Genomic DNA, 16,186 nt, shown 5'->3' with positions numbered 1-16,186 from the left:
ATGCTGGGTTATTTTAACCCAATTTTGGGTCAAATATGGACAAACCTAGCTGTTGGGTTAAATTTATAAATTGCATTTTTTAATCCAAAAATTTGGTTTGTCCATATTTGACCCAAAATTGGGTTAAAACAACCCAGCATTTTTTAGAGTGTATAAATGTAAACATACACTCTAAAAAATGCTGGGTTGTTTCAACCCAAATTCGGGTCAAATATGGACAAACCCAAATGTTGGGTTAAAAATTTAATTAAAAATTTGCACAGTTGAAAGTGAAAGTTTCAATTAGCCTAGGTTAAAATTTTAAATTACATTTTTAACCCAACATTTGGCTTTGTTCATATTTGACCCAAATTTGGGTTAAAACAACACTGCAGCTGTAACGGTTAGCAGCTGGAGTGCCCTCTTGAGCCACCAGAGGGCACTCCAGATAAGACTATGTTTCACACAAACTACATTTCCCAGAACTCACTGCCCGGACTCATCATCACTGATCACATTCACCTGTACCTCATTCACTGATTGCATTCACCTGTGTCTCATCCTGTTAGTGTGTCTATATATACCTTGTGTTCACGTTCAGTGTTTGCGAAGTCTTGTTGTACTGTTTGTCTGCATTTCTGAGCATTTTCTGTGTTTGTTTTCTGGTTTTTTGACTTTTGGATTGTTCTTGGATTTTGATTATTGCTGCCTGCCCTGACCTCTGCCTGCTTCTTGGATTCCCATTGTGTATTCTCCATTGTCCTGTCTGCTGATTCTCGACCCTGCCTGTACGACTATTCTTATATTAAAGCTGCATTTGGATCTACATCTCCCAGTCTCGGAGCAGTTCGTAACAGCAGCATTGTTTAGAGTTAGGGCTGTCAGTTGAATAAGTTTTAATATTTAATTAATTACATGATGTGGCGATTAATTAATCTAATTAATCACACATCAAATTTGACTGAAAAATTATCCCCAAAAAGATAATTTAAAGTCATTATTGTGTTAAATAAGAAATGACATTAAGTAGAAATAAATATGTATTTAATTCAACGGAATTTATTACACATATACTTATATATTTATATATATTTACAGACCAGAACAGTTTGGTTACCAACATTCTTCAAAATATAGTTTTATGTTCTGCAAAAGACAAACAATCATACAGGTTTTTGTAAGGTGAGGATATATAGAATTTTCAATTTTTGGGCAAACCAAAATATAAACATATTTTTTTAATGAAGTTATACTCGAGTTATTGAGTCAAAGAAACTGAACCAACTGAGAAAGTTCCACTTATTAATAACAACCACACTGGTTATTATTCATCACATGATCACTAGCTATACATCATCATTTCCAGACCTCCATTTGTGTTCAGTTTTCATTAGTTTAATAGTAAATATAATGAGTGTGGGTTAGGTTTAGGGTGTATAAGTGCAGTTCACTATTATAGGCTACTTCATGCTAACTAATGTAATGAACCTTATTGTAAAGTGTTGCCAAAGTTTCTCTAATAATCATGTATAATCATGAACGTTGCACCTCCTAAACCATCATCATCATCATTATCATCATCATCAGATATGTATTGTGTTTGGAGTGATTGTTCGTCTTTGGCTCCTCCCCCTTTTCTTTCTCTTGGGACAGAAGAACTTCCTGTTGACGCTCGTGCGTCCTGACAATAGATCCTGAGACTCCAGTCCGAGTTTACATAGAAAAACAGAAACTATTTCACATGACAGCATCAAACTAAACGCTCATCCGACAGGAGAAACCTCCCGTCCGCTGGATTCAGAGTCTGATCACAGTTGGAGCGAGTTTCCGAGGAGGAGGAATGCCGTTCAGATCATTGTCTTGGTGTTTTAGACTGTAAATAAACCGTGTTTCTCCCGGTATGGCGGAGGCTCGAGCTGACGATGACGAGGAGCGAATGCGCGAGCCCGGCGGCGCGAGACGGAGCGCAGGTACGCGCGAGACAACAAAGTTTTTACATTTTTAATTAAATGATTGAATAAATATATAAAAGAAAAACATTACCAACAATGATCGTCATTGTCATAACATAGCCTAACGCAACAAGCAATACAGTTGTCAAATATACAGAGCGGGCAGTTTTTGATTAAACAACACAACTGTAGGTTAAATAAATGTGTGTTTCAGGTTACGTGCCACTTCTTTTTCTTTTTATTTCGATAAATTCAAGTTTTCACCCCTTGTCTAGTTCATTTTTATTGGGGCTGTCGTGACAAAACTGTGAACATGCCATGGTTTGTCGATTAATATGCTCATAAAAACGCCATGATAATCAAATATTTAAATAGGCTTTATATATATGTGTGTGTGTGTGTGTGTGTGTGTGTGTGTGTTATGTACATATATATATATATATATATATATATATATATATATATATATATATATATATATATATATAGCCTAGTGAACATTTGAAGTGGATCAAAAGATATACATGATACCCTTTGGGACAACTTTTTCTAACTTTTTTGATCCACTTAATGTATAATAGGCTATATATGTGTGTTTGTGTGTAATGAATGAGGTTTATTAATCTGTGGGCTGAATGTTGTTTCCTCTTTACTGTATGAAATATGAATCTGCTTTGTCCTGGGTGGAAACTAACATATGAATATTAGTTTCACTCTAGTTGCTCAACTTTATTGCTATGGGGAATTTCTCAACTGGATGTGAAATGACAAGAATGACGTGCGATTCAACCCTCGCTATTCATCACATTTAGATATATTTATGAGTTTAAACAGAGAGTGTTTTTACTGTTATGTAATATATTAACTGGAGAAAGCATTAGTCATGTGACTTGAGCTCCTCATGTGATGATAAATATCCTCTATAGCAATGATATGGTTTCTCTGTTTCATGGCTTCTCTCTCTCTCTCTCTCTCTCTCTCTCTCTCTCTCTCTCTTTCTCTCTCTCTCTGTCTTTCTCTGTCTCTCTCTCTCTCTCTTTCTCTGTCTCTCTCTCTCTGGTTTGTTGTAAATCCCAGCTGTGGTTTCTTAGACAAAAGCTCAGTGAGTTTCTCTCGCTGTAGTTCATGTCAGTCTCCTGGCAGTGTGAAGGAACCGACTGTAATAGATAGACTGAGAAATATTTAGTGTTTATATATATATATATATATATATATACAGTATATATATGTATATATATATGTATGTATGTATGTGTGTGTATCTTTACAAAATCTTTTAAGGGTGTTAATTGTCAATACCTGCTAGAAAATCTATCACATACATTCATGGTGCAAAACATTAGTCATTTGATTATAATTTACATACAATGATTTCCATACTGTTAATAAATAAACCTTATTTACATTTCTGTTTATGCATTTGCCAGACGCTTTTATCCAAAACGGCCTAAACATTAGGTTTTGAATCTGCTGTCACTGATTGTGTCTTAAAGGGAAAGTTCACATGAATCTGAAACTTCTGTCATCATTTACTCGCCCTTGGGTGAACTTGCCCTTTAAATCTGTTGTTGTCACTGTTGAAGACTGTTATTTATGAACACAAACACAGACTGTGTGATTTAATGATGCGTTCTGACGTGTGTGTGTGTGTGTGTGTGTGCACTTCCAGAACATTCAGACAGAAACAAACCGGATCAGCGCCTCTCCAGGTAAGACGAAAGTGTAAAAGATTAGTTTTAATCGGTGTAACGAGTGGCTGAGGAAATTATATTTTGTATATACAAAAATTAAAAAGCCTATTTTTAACATATTTAATATTTTTTGGGAAAATGTAGTACGTTTTAAGTCTTCAAATGACATTAAATGGCAGTATTCAGATATTGAGAATTACTGAAAACTAGAAAACCAAAAACTCTGGATTTATTTTGTTTTATAATTACAATTTGCATTGAAAAATGCACTACATTGTTTAAAAAATATTGTCACAATGCAAACATTCATAATTATGAAACCTTGTTTCCACCACTAAAAAAAAGGCAATTCGCAATTCTGACTTTATTTCCCGCAATTCTGACTTTATTTCCCGCAATTCTGACTTTATTTCCCGCAATTCTGAATATTTCTTGAAATTCTGACTTTATTTCTCGCAGTTCTGACTTTACTTCTCGCAGTTCTGACTTTATTTCTCGAAATTCCGACTTTATTTCTCGCATTTCCGACTGTATTTCTCGCAAATTCTGACTTTATTTCCCGCAATTCTGACTTTATTTCCTGCAATTCCGACTTTATTTCCCGCAATTCTGACTTTATTTCCCGCAATTCTGACTTTATTTCCCGCAATTCTGAATATTTCTTGAAATTCTGACTTTATTTCTCGCAGTTCTGACTTTATTTCTCGAAATTCCGACTTTATTTCTCGCATTTCCGACTGTATTTCTCGCAAATTCTGACTTTATTTCCCGCAATTCTGACTTTATTTCCTGCAATTCCGACTTTATTTCTCACAATTCCGACTTTATTTCTCGAAATTCCGACTTTATTTCTCGCAATTCTGACTTTCTCACAATTCCGACTTTATTTCACGCAATTCTCACTTTATTTCTCGCAATTCCGACTTTATTTCTCGCAATTCCGACTTTATTTCTCGAAATTCCGACTTTATTTCTCGAAATTCCAACTATATTTCTTGCAATTCTGACTTTATTTTATCGCAATTCTGACTTTATTTCTTGAAATTCCGACTGTATTTCCCGCAATTCTGACTTTATTTCCTGCAATTCCGACTTTATTTCTCACAATTCCGACTTTATTTCTCATAATTCCGACTTTATTTCTCGAAATTCTGACTTTATTTCTAGCAATTCTGACTTTATTCCTCTCAATTTAGACTTTATTCCTCTCAATTTAGACTTTATTCATCACATTTCCAACTGTATTTCAATCAATTTAGACTTTATTTCTCGCAATTCCGTCTTTCTCACATTTTTGACTTTCTCGCAATTCCGAATAATATTTCCTGTAATTGTGACTCGTTCTCACAATTGTGAGATATAATGTAAGAATTGCAAGAAAAACAAAGTCAGAATCGTGAGATAAAATGTCGCAATTACCTTTTTTATTTTTTATTCCGTGGTGGAAACTAATTTTTTTGGAAATGATTTCCAATAAAAATAGTGTTTTTTTCCTCCTGATTTGGGGTGAAATGTGATCTGAACCTGTGCGAGTCAGAAACCTGTTCACAAAGCGGTGAAGCTTTCGGTTCATGTCTGAACATCTCCCAGCGAAACATGCGATAAGAACCGCAAACTCAGCACTAGTTCCTCCAACTCAGAACTGGAAAAACCTGTTATTTTACAGCAGGAAAAATGATGAACTCTCTTCCTCTATAATCTCCAGAGCTTAATATGATTGTCACATCAAACAAAACTCATGCACATGTGTTCAGGAATAACACGCCACATTTTTGGCTTTGTTTTGTGACAAAATTTGTCTTATTTCTGCATGTGTTGATTTACTGTGTGTGTGTGTGTGTTTGATGAAAGTCAGTTTGGGTGTGGTGTGGTTTGTGTTTGTGAAGCGTGTTTCGGGTCATGTAACTGGAAAACTGGCCTACAGTTCCTGAGTCCTTCTGTTTCTCTCGCTTTCCCAGCCAAGGCCCGCTGTCCTCCATCAGAGCTGTCATCAAACGCAGTGAGTAGTGTGTTTCTGTCCTGTACAGCTTGATTTGGTGTGTTTTGTAAGATGTTTGCATGTGAGTTTGGTTTTTGTGCTTGTGTTTTTGTTGAAACTGCACAGCATCGAGAACGAGCTCTCATAGTGACCATCAGCGGGATCGGAGGTCAGTCGCTTTTTCTTTCTCTCTGTGTTTATTTAGGTGTTTTCGAACATGATCTTTGCCTTGATTTTGACTGTTCCTTTAATAATCACGTCTGATATCTGACCACAAGCTGTTTGCTGGCACTTTTGGGAACAAATACAGTTGATTTATTTGGGGCAAAAATCATGCTGGAATTGATGCCGCAACTGAATATTTAAATTTATTTAAATTTGTTAAATGTTTGTTAATTGTTAAACAAAGCTAATATTATTTTTAAGGTGGATTTTGGAATAAAAAACAAAATTGTCTATATACATAAATATACAAAATAATTAATGGGCAAAGTTCATGATTGTATAAAATCATTGCATTTATATATTTTTGGATATGTCTTCTCAAAACATGGTTATTGTAGTTAACTAAAACCATTAAAACATGTCTGTTACTTGAAATAAATTAAATATTAACTAACATAAAGTTAAACAAAATATAACATAATTAACCTAATTTGATTTGATCTAGTTGCCAAAGCAACTTTCTCATTTTCTCAAGTTTAACTTGATGTACTTACTAAAACTGAAATAAAAAATAACAAAAACTCAACGTATAAAAAAAGAAGACTAAAACCCATACCAAAATTACAAAACAATTAACTGTAATTAAAAAGGAAAATATAAAAACATTTTTTTACACTATTTAAAATGAAAAAAGTGAAATCACAATCAACCCCCCTTTAATATAACTCAGATTGTATTCGTCTAATTTTCATTTTTGGGTGAACTATGCCTTTAACGAGCTGTTTTTAGTACTAATGTACAGCGGTGATGTTATATAATAAACTTTGTTACTGATTGTCGTCCCGCAGACGTCCAGAAATCACCATCCTCTCTGCTGAACCCCTGCCGTCCAATACGTGGTTCCCAGGGGCTTCTGGGGCGTTTCCCCCGGCCCCGCCCCCAGCCCCGCCCACATGGGCTGCTACCGCGGCAACAGTGCAGGTGGGAGGAGCTTGAGGCTGCGTGTATAGAACCCACCATTTATTTATTTATTTGTTTGGTTGATTGATTGATTGGTGCTCCTCCTCCCCAGCTCCCGCCTCCTTCGTATGAGCAAGTGATCCGAGAAAAAAGCCGAGAACAGAATATTCCCTCTTCGTCTTCGTCCTCTTCATCTTCTCGTCTCTCTACCTGCACCATCGCCACTCAGACGGACACACACACCCCCGGCCCACGATCCTCCGCTGCTCGTCCAGGTGAGGTTTCGTTTCACACCGTGTCCTAACTACACGCCAATCTTATCGCAGCGCGTCTGGTTCAGACTCGGTGTCAGGCTGCATTTGCAGAAAAGTGTTTCTGTATTATAGAAATGTGTCTTTTTCTTGCAGTTCACAAACCCCCCAAACCCCCGCGCCCCTCGTTGCCTCTCAAACACACGTCTGACCCGGACCGGTCCAACCCGAAGCCTGTAGACGCTCAACACGAGCAGTGTGGCGTTCAGACGGACTTCGATGACATCACCGGTGACATCAGCCCAATAGGCCCCGCCCCCACTACCAAGTTTTCCACCCAGAGCGACCTTGATGACATCATTGATGACATCAGTTCCATAGGCCCCACCGCCAAGTTTTCCACCCAGAGCGACCTCGATGACATCAGCCCTATAGGCCCCGCCCCCACTACCAAGTTTTCCACCCAGAGCGACCTTGATGACATCATCGGTGACATCAGCCCCATAGGCCCCGCCCCCAACACTAAGTTTCCCCCCCTGAGAGACCTTGATGACATCATTGGTGACATCAGTTCCATAGGCCCCACCCCCACCGCCGATTTTTCCACCCAAAGCGACCATGGTGACATCAGCCCCATAGGCTCCGCCCCCTCCGCCAAGACCTACTTCGATTTCCCAGTCGAACCCATGAAAGAGGAGGCGAGGGCTCGTCCCAGACCTCGACCTCGCTCCACGGTCGCCCTGCGACCCGTCGTTCTAGACCAGCCAATCACGAGGGAGGTCAAAGTTCAGACGCTAGTGCGTTTAAAGGACGATGGGGCCGACAGCGTGTTCGCCGGGTTCGACGACTCCCCGTCGAACATCTCCAGCAAATACCTGCAGGACCTGCTGGACGTGTTCGGCTCGGACGAAACTCGAGAGAGCAAAGCGAGTGATGTAGAAGATGAGAAACATACATCTGAACCGTTAAATAGACCGCAGCCACGGCCTAGAACTCTGAAATCCAAACCCCAACTCGCCCCAAAACCATCCGTCTTTGACGTTTTTGACACTACCGTTGAGCAGAACCCATCCAAAGCCCTGAGTCCACCAGTACCAGCACCTAGACCACTTCTGAACAAACCTCGGAGTCCGTCAGAGTCCTGTTCATCCACCAAACCCTCAGCCGCCACCCGACCTGCCACTCCATCTCAGAGGAGGAACTCAGAAGGTCACGCTGTGAACACTGCGGTCAAGAAGACGCCTGTGACGCCGGCCGACAGGAACGTCGGGAAACGTGAGTGCTCACAGTATGTGACCCGTATAATGGTGGATCTCGAATTCACCTGTAACTTGGGAAATCTGTTTGGGATTTTTATGATAAAAATGGCAATAATATTGTAGTTTACAGTACGTTTTTTTTTTTTTTTTTTTTTTTTTTTTTTTTTTATTTAACCCTCAGGTGCTCTGTTTTGAAATTTTTTAAATCACAGCTTCATCGCAATGTTACGAAAAACTTGGTGACTTTTATGGCATTGGGTATGTGAACACACAAAAAAATGAATTTTTGTTTTTTGTCAATTTTTTCTAATAAGAAATAGTTTTTGAGATTGTTTCAACTATGTATTCAAATCCACCAACAACAACAACAACAAAAAATGTGTTCATAATCAGTTGAATTCACATGCCTCTCCAGTGGTTACACCATGATTCTACGCTTTTTCTCTATACTGTAACCAGATGGTGCTAATTTTTTTCAAAAAATATTTTTTTTCTGAAGGCCTAGATTCTCTATTAAATAATGCATTAATATTTTTTTTGAAAAAAATAATATATATATATTTTTCCATGGCAAAAATAAACCATAAATATTGCATAAATATTAATAAATTCAATTAAGTTGTCTCAAAATACTAAATTAAAAAGAATAAATATTATAGAACTAAAATAAATTGCATTGGTTTTACTGGGATGGAGAAAGTTTCATTTTTAGGTGTCCGGTCACTTTTGACCGGGAAGATAACAAGTGTGACTGCGAAACGAAGAGCACCTGAGGGTTAACGGGGACAGGTTTAGCTATAGAGCACAATTTCATCTGCATGTTAAAAGAATAAAACTGCCAAGATAGTATTTTTGTAAAATAATCAATCATTTTTAAATGCCCGTTATAAATCTGTCAAAGATTTGATGTGGTGAAAGTCATAAAGTTGTGAAATCTTAAGTTAATCTGCCTGATACTTGTAAACACAACTTTTTTTCCTGGTGGATATTATTGGCGTATTATATTTTGAATGTGTTTAAATCCAGGTCCATCAGTTCCCAAACACTCCCGGCCGCCTCCACCGGTGCTCAGGAATATGGCGTCCCCCTCACAGGTGATGTTACACTTGTTTATAACCCACTCTTATCAGGAAGTTTCCATATTAGCATGATCATTTCAGAAGAGTTTGATGTTTATGATGATGTGTGTGTATTCAGACTGCTGCGGATGTTTCCAGAGCCGCCGACGCCTCAGTTCCTCCTCTGCCCCCGAGGTACCGCCGTGTTTTTCCTCCAGAATGAGGCGTCCGCTTTGTTTTGTCCCATCTGCCATTCTCTCTGTTTGTGTCTCAGACCCAGTGGTGGAAGACTCCTCCCCCTTCGCCCTCCTCCAGTCAAAGTGGCCAAACCTGCAGGCTCCGCCTCCTCCCCCACTGCGACCAATCAGCTGCCAAGCAGCAGAACTCCGAAGAGAGCCCCGCCCCTCCCTCCCCGACCGAAACCGGGACATCCGCTATATAAGCGCTATTCTGTGAGTGTTTCTGGAGGATTTGAGAAGAACTGCAGGTCATTCTTGTTCGCTATGTGTTTTTTTTAAAGATGAAATAAAATAAAATTTAATTTTAGATGAAAAACAGTGTTTTTATTTAAAGATGAAATAAAATAAAATTTAATTTTAGGTGAAAAACAGTGTTTTTATTAAAGATGAAATAAAATAAAATTTAATTTTAGATGAAAAACAGTGTTTTTATTAAAGATGAAATAAATAAAATTTAATTTTAGATGAAAAACAGTGTTTTTATTAAAGATGAAATAAAATAAAATTTAATTTTAGATGAAAAACAGTGTTTTTATTAAAGATGAAATAAAATAAAATTTAATTTTAAATGAAAAACAGTGTTTTTATTAAAGATGAAATAAAATAAAATTTAATTTTAGATGAAAAACTGTTTTTATTAAAGATGAAATAAAATAAAATTTAAATTTAGATGAAAAACAGTGTTTTTATTAAAGATGAAATAAAATAAAATTTAATTTTAGATGAAAAACAGTGTTTTTATTAAAGATGAAATAAAATAAATTTAATTCTAGATGAAAAACAGTGTTTTTATTAAAGATGAAATAAAATAAAATTTAATTTTAGATGAAAAACAGTGTTTTTATTAAAGATGAAATAAAATAAAATTTAATTTTAGATGGAAAAACAGTGTTTTTATTAAAGATGAAATAAAATAAAATTTAATTTTAGATGAAAAACAGTGTTTTTATTAAAGATGAAATAAAATAAAATTTAATTTTAGATGGAAAAACAGTGTTTTTATTAAAGATGAAATAAAATAAAATTTAATTTTAGATGAAAAACAGTGTTTTTATTAAAGATGAAATAAAATAAAATTTAATTTTAGATGAAAAACAGTGTTTTTATTAAAGATGAAATAAAATAAAATTTAATTTTAGATGAAAAATATTGTTTTTATTAAAGATGAAATAAAATAAAATTTAATTTTAGATGAAAAACCGTGTTTTTATTAAAGATGAAATAAAATAAAATTTAATTTTAGATGAAAAACAGTGTTTTTATTAAAGATAAAATAAAATAAAATTTAATTTTAGATGGAAAAACTAACTAAAAGAAATAAGTTTAAGTTGAAGCAATAAAATCACTTGAATTAAGACATAAATTAAAGCCATAAAGAAGTAATCGAAATAACAAAAGAAGAAAATTATTAAGATATAAAATGAAAACCAAAAACATATAAATAAAAGCTAATTCAGAATGTAAATAAATTAATTGCGATTAGACGCATCCAAGATAAAAGTTTGTGTTTACATAATAAATGTGTTTGTGCTGTGTATAATTATTTTGTATATATAAATACATATGCATGCACGTATGTTCATTTAAATGTATTTTAAAGAAGGAAAGTCTTTAAATAAATAGAATTGTGAAATCCTGTGTAAACAGCAGACTTTATAGTGAATATGATGTTGTGTATGTGTTTGTGCACTAGAGCACAGTTCCTCAAGCAGAAACTGAGGAGGAGAATATCAGCAAAGAGCAAGAGGAACCATCGGAGGAAACATCTTCCCATGTCAGTGCACACACACACACACACACACACACTTGCAAATTGTGAAAACGGTGTGTTTGTATCCTGAAATATCTTCTGCTTCAGGAAGAGGAGCAGCTGATTGTCCTCGATGATACAGACATCCTAGAAACACAGTCGAATACACTCCATGACCTCTGCGCCTCAGAGGTCAAAGGTCAAGATGTGACGGTCAGTGGGGTTCAGCTGGAACACACGCCCTCAGAGCAGCAAATCCAACAAAACAGGTGAAACATAACCATAATTAAAAACATTATCATTTAAAATGAAAAAATAATGTCTTGTATTTTTTAATTAAAGATTTAATTAACTATATATATATACTGTCAGCTTATTAGACATAATATAAGACCTGCATGCACAATTCCCGTATCAGTTTCTGTCTTCCTCTGTCCAGATTTGTTGTGGCCCGTTTTGGGTTTGAGGGGGGGGAGGGGGAGCTGACTTTCAGTGAAGGTGATGTCATCACTCTTGTGGAATATGCAAATGAGGAGTGGGGGCGTGGCATTCTCAACCGACAAATGGGAATCTTCCCTCTCAGTTTCATCCAGGCTACAGAGGAATCTGATGTGTCGCCGGGGAAACCGGTTCGGGAATCTCCTGGTAAATAAACACTCTTCATCTGACTATTGATCAACCGTGGACCAATCAGAAACTGTGGCCTATATGGAAAGCCAACATGTATTATGAATATGTCATGGCCTATATTGTCAGTCTATAATGTAATTTTTTTAATCATACATTCACTGCAAGTGAAATCTTCTGAATCAAGCTGAAAAACTAATAACGGTTTATTACTATTTGCTTCTAATATCTACTTAATCAGACCTTTATGATAATATAAAATCAGCAACACTTTACAAAAAGGTTATAAAAAAGTTATCTTGAGCTAAGAATGTACAATACTACTACAGCATTTATTAATCTTAATGTTAATTTCAACATTTACTAATACATTATTTAAAAAAAAGGTTGTATTTGTTAATATTAGTGAATGCACTGTAAACTAACATGAACACACAATGAACAGCTGGATTTGAATGAACTAACATTAACTAATACAGTAACATTGGTTTGTTCATGTTAGTTAATAAATTAACTTGCGTTAAATAATGAACCTTATTGTAAAGTGTTACCAAAAATCTAATTATCACTAATATGTTTATACTGTAGATTATGTATAGATTACTGTAGTTATGACAAATATATAAAAATGGGAAACATTTGATTGCAGGTGTGTTTTGTCCCGCAGGAGGGCGGAGCAGAGGACGGGCACTTTATGAGTTCAGGCCGGAGTGTGAGGACGAGCTCTGTCTCAAGGTGTGTGTGTGTGTGTGTGTGTGTTTCACTATTGCAGACTCATGGACAATATAAAGGGATTTCATAAATCGTGATTATCTGGCTGAGGAAATTGAAGAAAAATCTTGAGAAAATACATAGAATCTGATGTGAAATTCACATGTGAAAAGTTAAATATTTCGGCATAATATTGTATTAATTAATTAAACATAAATCAGAATACGAATGAGCTTTAATCACCAAGTGTGCGCAAACACAAGGAATTTGTTGTGGTTTTATTTCAAATATTTATTTATTTTATTTATTTATAAAAAATATTTATAGATTTAAATAATACGCTTTTATTGAATGTATATAAAATAAAAATATGTTTTCTTGAAATTACATAAAATGTTTACAGTAAAATACTACAATTACTATATATAACACAAATATAATAATTATTACATAATATATATATACTTTTATTTATTAGTTTACATAATATATTTAATGATATTTACATAATATTCATAAAGTAATGAAAAACATAAGATATTACATTTATTATATAATATACATATTTTTACCATGTTTACGTTATATATTATTACAATATATATATGTATGTATGTATGTATGTGTGTGTGTGTAATAAAAATCATAATTAAATATACATTAATTTAATATGTATTTAATGAAAGATGCATATGTAAATTATTATCGTATTATTTTTATAGTAAAAATATTGAATAAAGATATTAATAGTATAATATATATTACATAATTACAATATAATATACATATTTTCATTTATAATGCTTACATAATATATTTAATGAAATGTATATAATATTTTTTTAAATATTTGTAAATGTACAATATATACATATATATCATTTACAGTAAGTACACTAAGATCAACAGCATTTGTAAAATATCTGTGTGTGTGTGTGTGTGTGTGTAGGCAGGAGACCTAGTGTGTGATTTGGAGGAGATTGATGCCGAATGGTTCGTTGGAGAATCCGGTGGGAAGCGTGGCATCGTCCCTAAAAACTACATCCAAGTGTTGCTGGACCCCTGACCCCTGACCCCCTGACCCTGTCCTGTCATGTGCCTGATGAGCGTTTCTACATTTTGCCTTATTTAGATGTAATACACTTAAAGAAGGTCAGTGACGAGATGTTAGTTTGTGAAGTGTATGGAGATCTCCTGTATTGTACTGACTCCAGTCTGTGTGTGTGTGTGTGTGTGTGTGTGTGTGTGTGTGTGTGTGTGGCCGTATGAATTTGTTTACAGAGTTTTAACCCACATTAAACTCATCCGTTACATGAACATCTGTCCTTTTTTACTTCTCAATCTGTTTAAATCTCTCTGTAGAAACACTTTCAGGATGAGCTTTTAAGAGCTGAACGTTGTTTTAATGAATATAACAACGACTCACAGCGACTTAGGGTTTCAGCGCTACACATTTGAACCCCTAAACATCTATCAAAACTCACCGGACAAAGGTAAACGAGACCTCACCTTTACTGCTCTACAGATCTCTCATTTTATTTCTGGCACATTTCGGTGAAAAATAGGTATTCACACTTGAAATCGTGACATTATTAGCGTTCTGTTTAATTTCAGTCGCCGGAATAAAACACAGACTCGCGTCTCAGGGTTTATCAGCTACTCATGATGTATTGTTGCAATACAAAACAAAACATGAAATTAATTCATAATTAGAATAATTATGAGGAGCTCTTGGCCCCGAACAGCCACCGTACAAAAGTTAATACCAGTGATACCACAAGCGATCGTTCAGATCGACACTTCAGATCAAATTAAATTAACAATTCTTCTAAAAAAGGAGGCATTTCATGGACATACACACACATTCTCATTCACCGAAGGCTGAAGATTTGGTGTAAAGCAAAGTCATAAAACTACATCAGGCTTGTAACACATTTCATCACACAAATCAGATTTAAAGAAACATCCACCAACACAATTCAAATAAATCGTTTTGATTTAGCTACAGACGGTCTCACACTCTCAATCGCTTTCAGGTACAAAGATGCACATGTCTGAAATGAGACGATAATGATGCATCTGATCAGACGCCAACATCAACATGTATGTACAGAGAGGGAGAGACGGCTAGGACACAGTGCGGTAAAAATCGAGGTCGCTGGTTTAGTTGAAGCCCTGCGTACGAACACAGACCAGAATGAGAGAAAATTAACATGTCGTTTTCATGCACCATCTGTCGGTAATCGGTCTGAAAATCCTGCATGTCCAAATTTCAGTCTGCTTGGAAGGGGTGATAAAATAACCCTAATCAAGATGAAAAAACTAAGCAACTAGAATTGAGAACTGAGTTCTAAATTTAGAATTCCCAGGAAAAAAATTGGAATTGTGAGATGCAAATTTAGAATTACGAGGGAAAAAAAATTAAATAGTGAGATGTAAATGGATAATTCCAGAGGAAAAAAAAATGTAACTGTGAGATGTAAATTTAGAATTCCAAGGAAAAAATTTGGAACTGTGAGATTTAAATTTAGAATTACGGGGTAAGAAATTGGAATTGTGAGATAAATTTATAATTCCAAAGGAAAAAAATCGTAACTGTGAGACGTAAATTTAGAATTCCGAAGAAAAAAATTGGAATTGTTTAATGTAAATTGATAATTCCAGAGGAAGAAATAGTAATTGTGAGATGTAAATTTATAATTCCAGAGGAAAAAAATCATAACTGTGAGATTTAAATTTAGAATTACGGGGTAAGAAATTGGAATTGTGAGATAAATTTATAATTCCAAAGGAAAAAAATCGTAACTGTGAGATGTAAATTTAGAATTCCGAAGAAAAAAATTGGAATTGTTTAATGTAAATTGATAATTCCAGAGGAAGAAATAGTAACTGTGAGATGTAAATTTATAATTCCGGGGTAAAATGTCTGAACTGTGAGATGTAAATTTATAATTCCGGGGTAAAATGTCTGAACTGTGAGATGTAAATTTAGAATTCCAAGGAAAAAAATTGGAATTGTGAAATGTAAAATTAGAATTCCGGGGTAAAATGTCTGAACTGTGAGATGTAAATGTAACTTTAGAATTCCAATGAAAAAAGTCTCAACTGTGAAATGTAAATTCAGAATTCTGGGGAAAAAATTCCGAACTGTGAAATGTAAATTTAGAATTCCGATGAAAAAAGTCTGAATTGTGAGGTCTAAATTTAGAATTTCAAGGAAAAATGTCAGAACTGTGAGATGTAAATGTAGACTTATAAGGGGAAAAATCTGAAATGTGAATTTCAAAAAAAAAAATGTAATTGTGAGATGTAAATTTAGAATTCCAAGAAAAAGTCAGAATTGTGAGAAACTTCTGTGGAAAAAAATCTAAAATTCTAATTTAGAATTCTGAGGAAAAATGTCTAGTTTGGGATACATAAACGCACATGTAAAGGAAAATGTGAATCGTATCGGAAAGTTTAAGGTGCATATAAACAGAACTTTCAGAATGTGGACTGAAGAACATTGGTGCACGACACGTCAACAAACTGCGATGGATTCCATGTTGCTATGCGGTTGCTAAGGT

General features: G+C 35.0%; 1 protein-coding gene across 3 annotated transcripts; it reads left to right on the top strand.

Moving 5' to 3' along the window:
- The first annotated feature begins 1,656 nt into the window (after window positions 1–1,656).
- LOC120484071 (uncharacterized) lies at window positions 1,657–13,937 on the top strand. 3 transcript variants are annotated; one of them, XR_005623660.2, is made up of 15 exons: window positions 1,657–1,949; window positions 3,601–3,640; window positions 5,581–5,621; window positions 5,727–5,769; window positions 6,614–6,746; window positions 6,838–7,000; window positions 7,133–8,251; window positions 9,262–9,329; window positions 9,433–9,488; window positions 9,568–9,780; window positions 11,226–11,306; window positions 11,391–11,551; window positions 11,722–11,927; window positions 12,577–12,644; window positions 13,570–13,937. XR_005623660.2 is itself a non-coding variant. In XM_039679075.2 (15 exons), exons 1-15 carry the CDS (start codon window positions 1,880–1,882, stop codon window positions 13,684–13,686), a joined length of 2,544 nt encoding a protein of 847 aa, XP_039535009.2. In that variant the 5' UTR covers window positions 1,657–1,879; the 3' UTR covers window positions 13,687–13,937. The 3 variants fall into 3 exon arrangements, 2 of the variants coding, with proteins under 2 accessions (XP_039535009.2, XP_039535008.2); XM_039679075.2 differs by having other exon boundaries at window positions 9,568–9,745; XM_039679074.2 differs by having other exon boundaries at window positions 9,568–9,745; window positions 12,559–12,644.
- Window positions 13,938–16,186: the final 2,249 nt, after the last annotated feature.

The sequence above is a fragment of the Pimephales promelas genome, chromosome 20 (assembly GCF_988280905.1).
Source record: "Pimephales promelas chromosome 20, fPimPro1.hap1.1, whole genome shotgun sequence".
NCBI classification, from domain to species: domain Eukaryota; kingdom Metazoa; phylum Chordata; class Actinopteri; order Cypriniformes; family Leuciscidae; genus Pimephales; species Pimephales promelas.
The sequence above is the reverse complement of the archived record's forward strand: the minus strand, read 5'-3'. Positions and strand labels throughout refer to the sequence as shown.

Excerpts from the sequence above, each read along its gene's own strand:
- LOC120484071 (XM_039679074.2), top strand. The coding sequence starts at position 1,880 with ATGGCGGAGGCTCGAGCTGACGATGACGAGGAGCGAATGCGCGAGCCC. Across the intron at positions 6,747-6,837 it reads CTACCGCGGCAACAGTGCAG|CTCCCGCCTCCTTCGTATGA; the intron begins GTGGGAGGAGCT and ends CCTCCTCCCCAG. Across the intron at positions 9,489-9,567 it reads GTTCCTCCTCTGCCCCCGAG|ACCCAGTGGTGGAAGACTCC; the intron begins GTACCGCCGTGT and ends TTTGTGTCTCAG.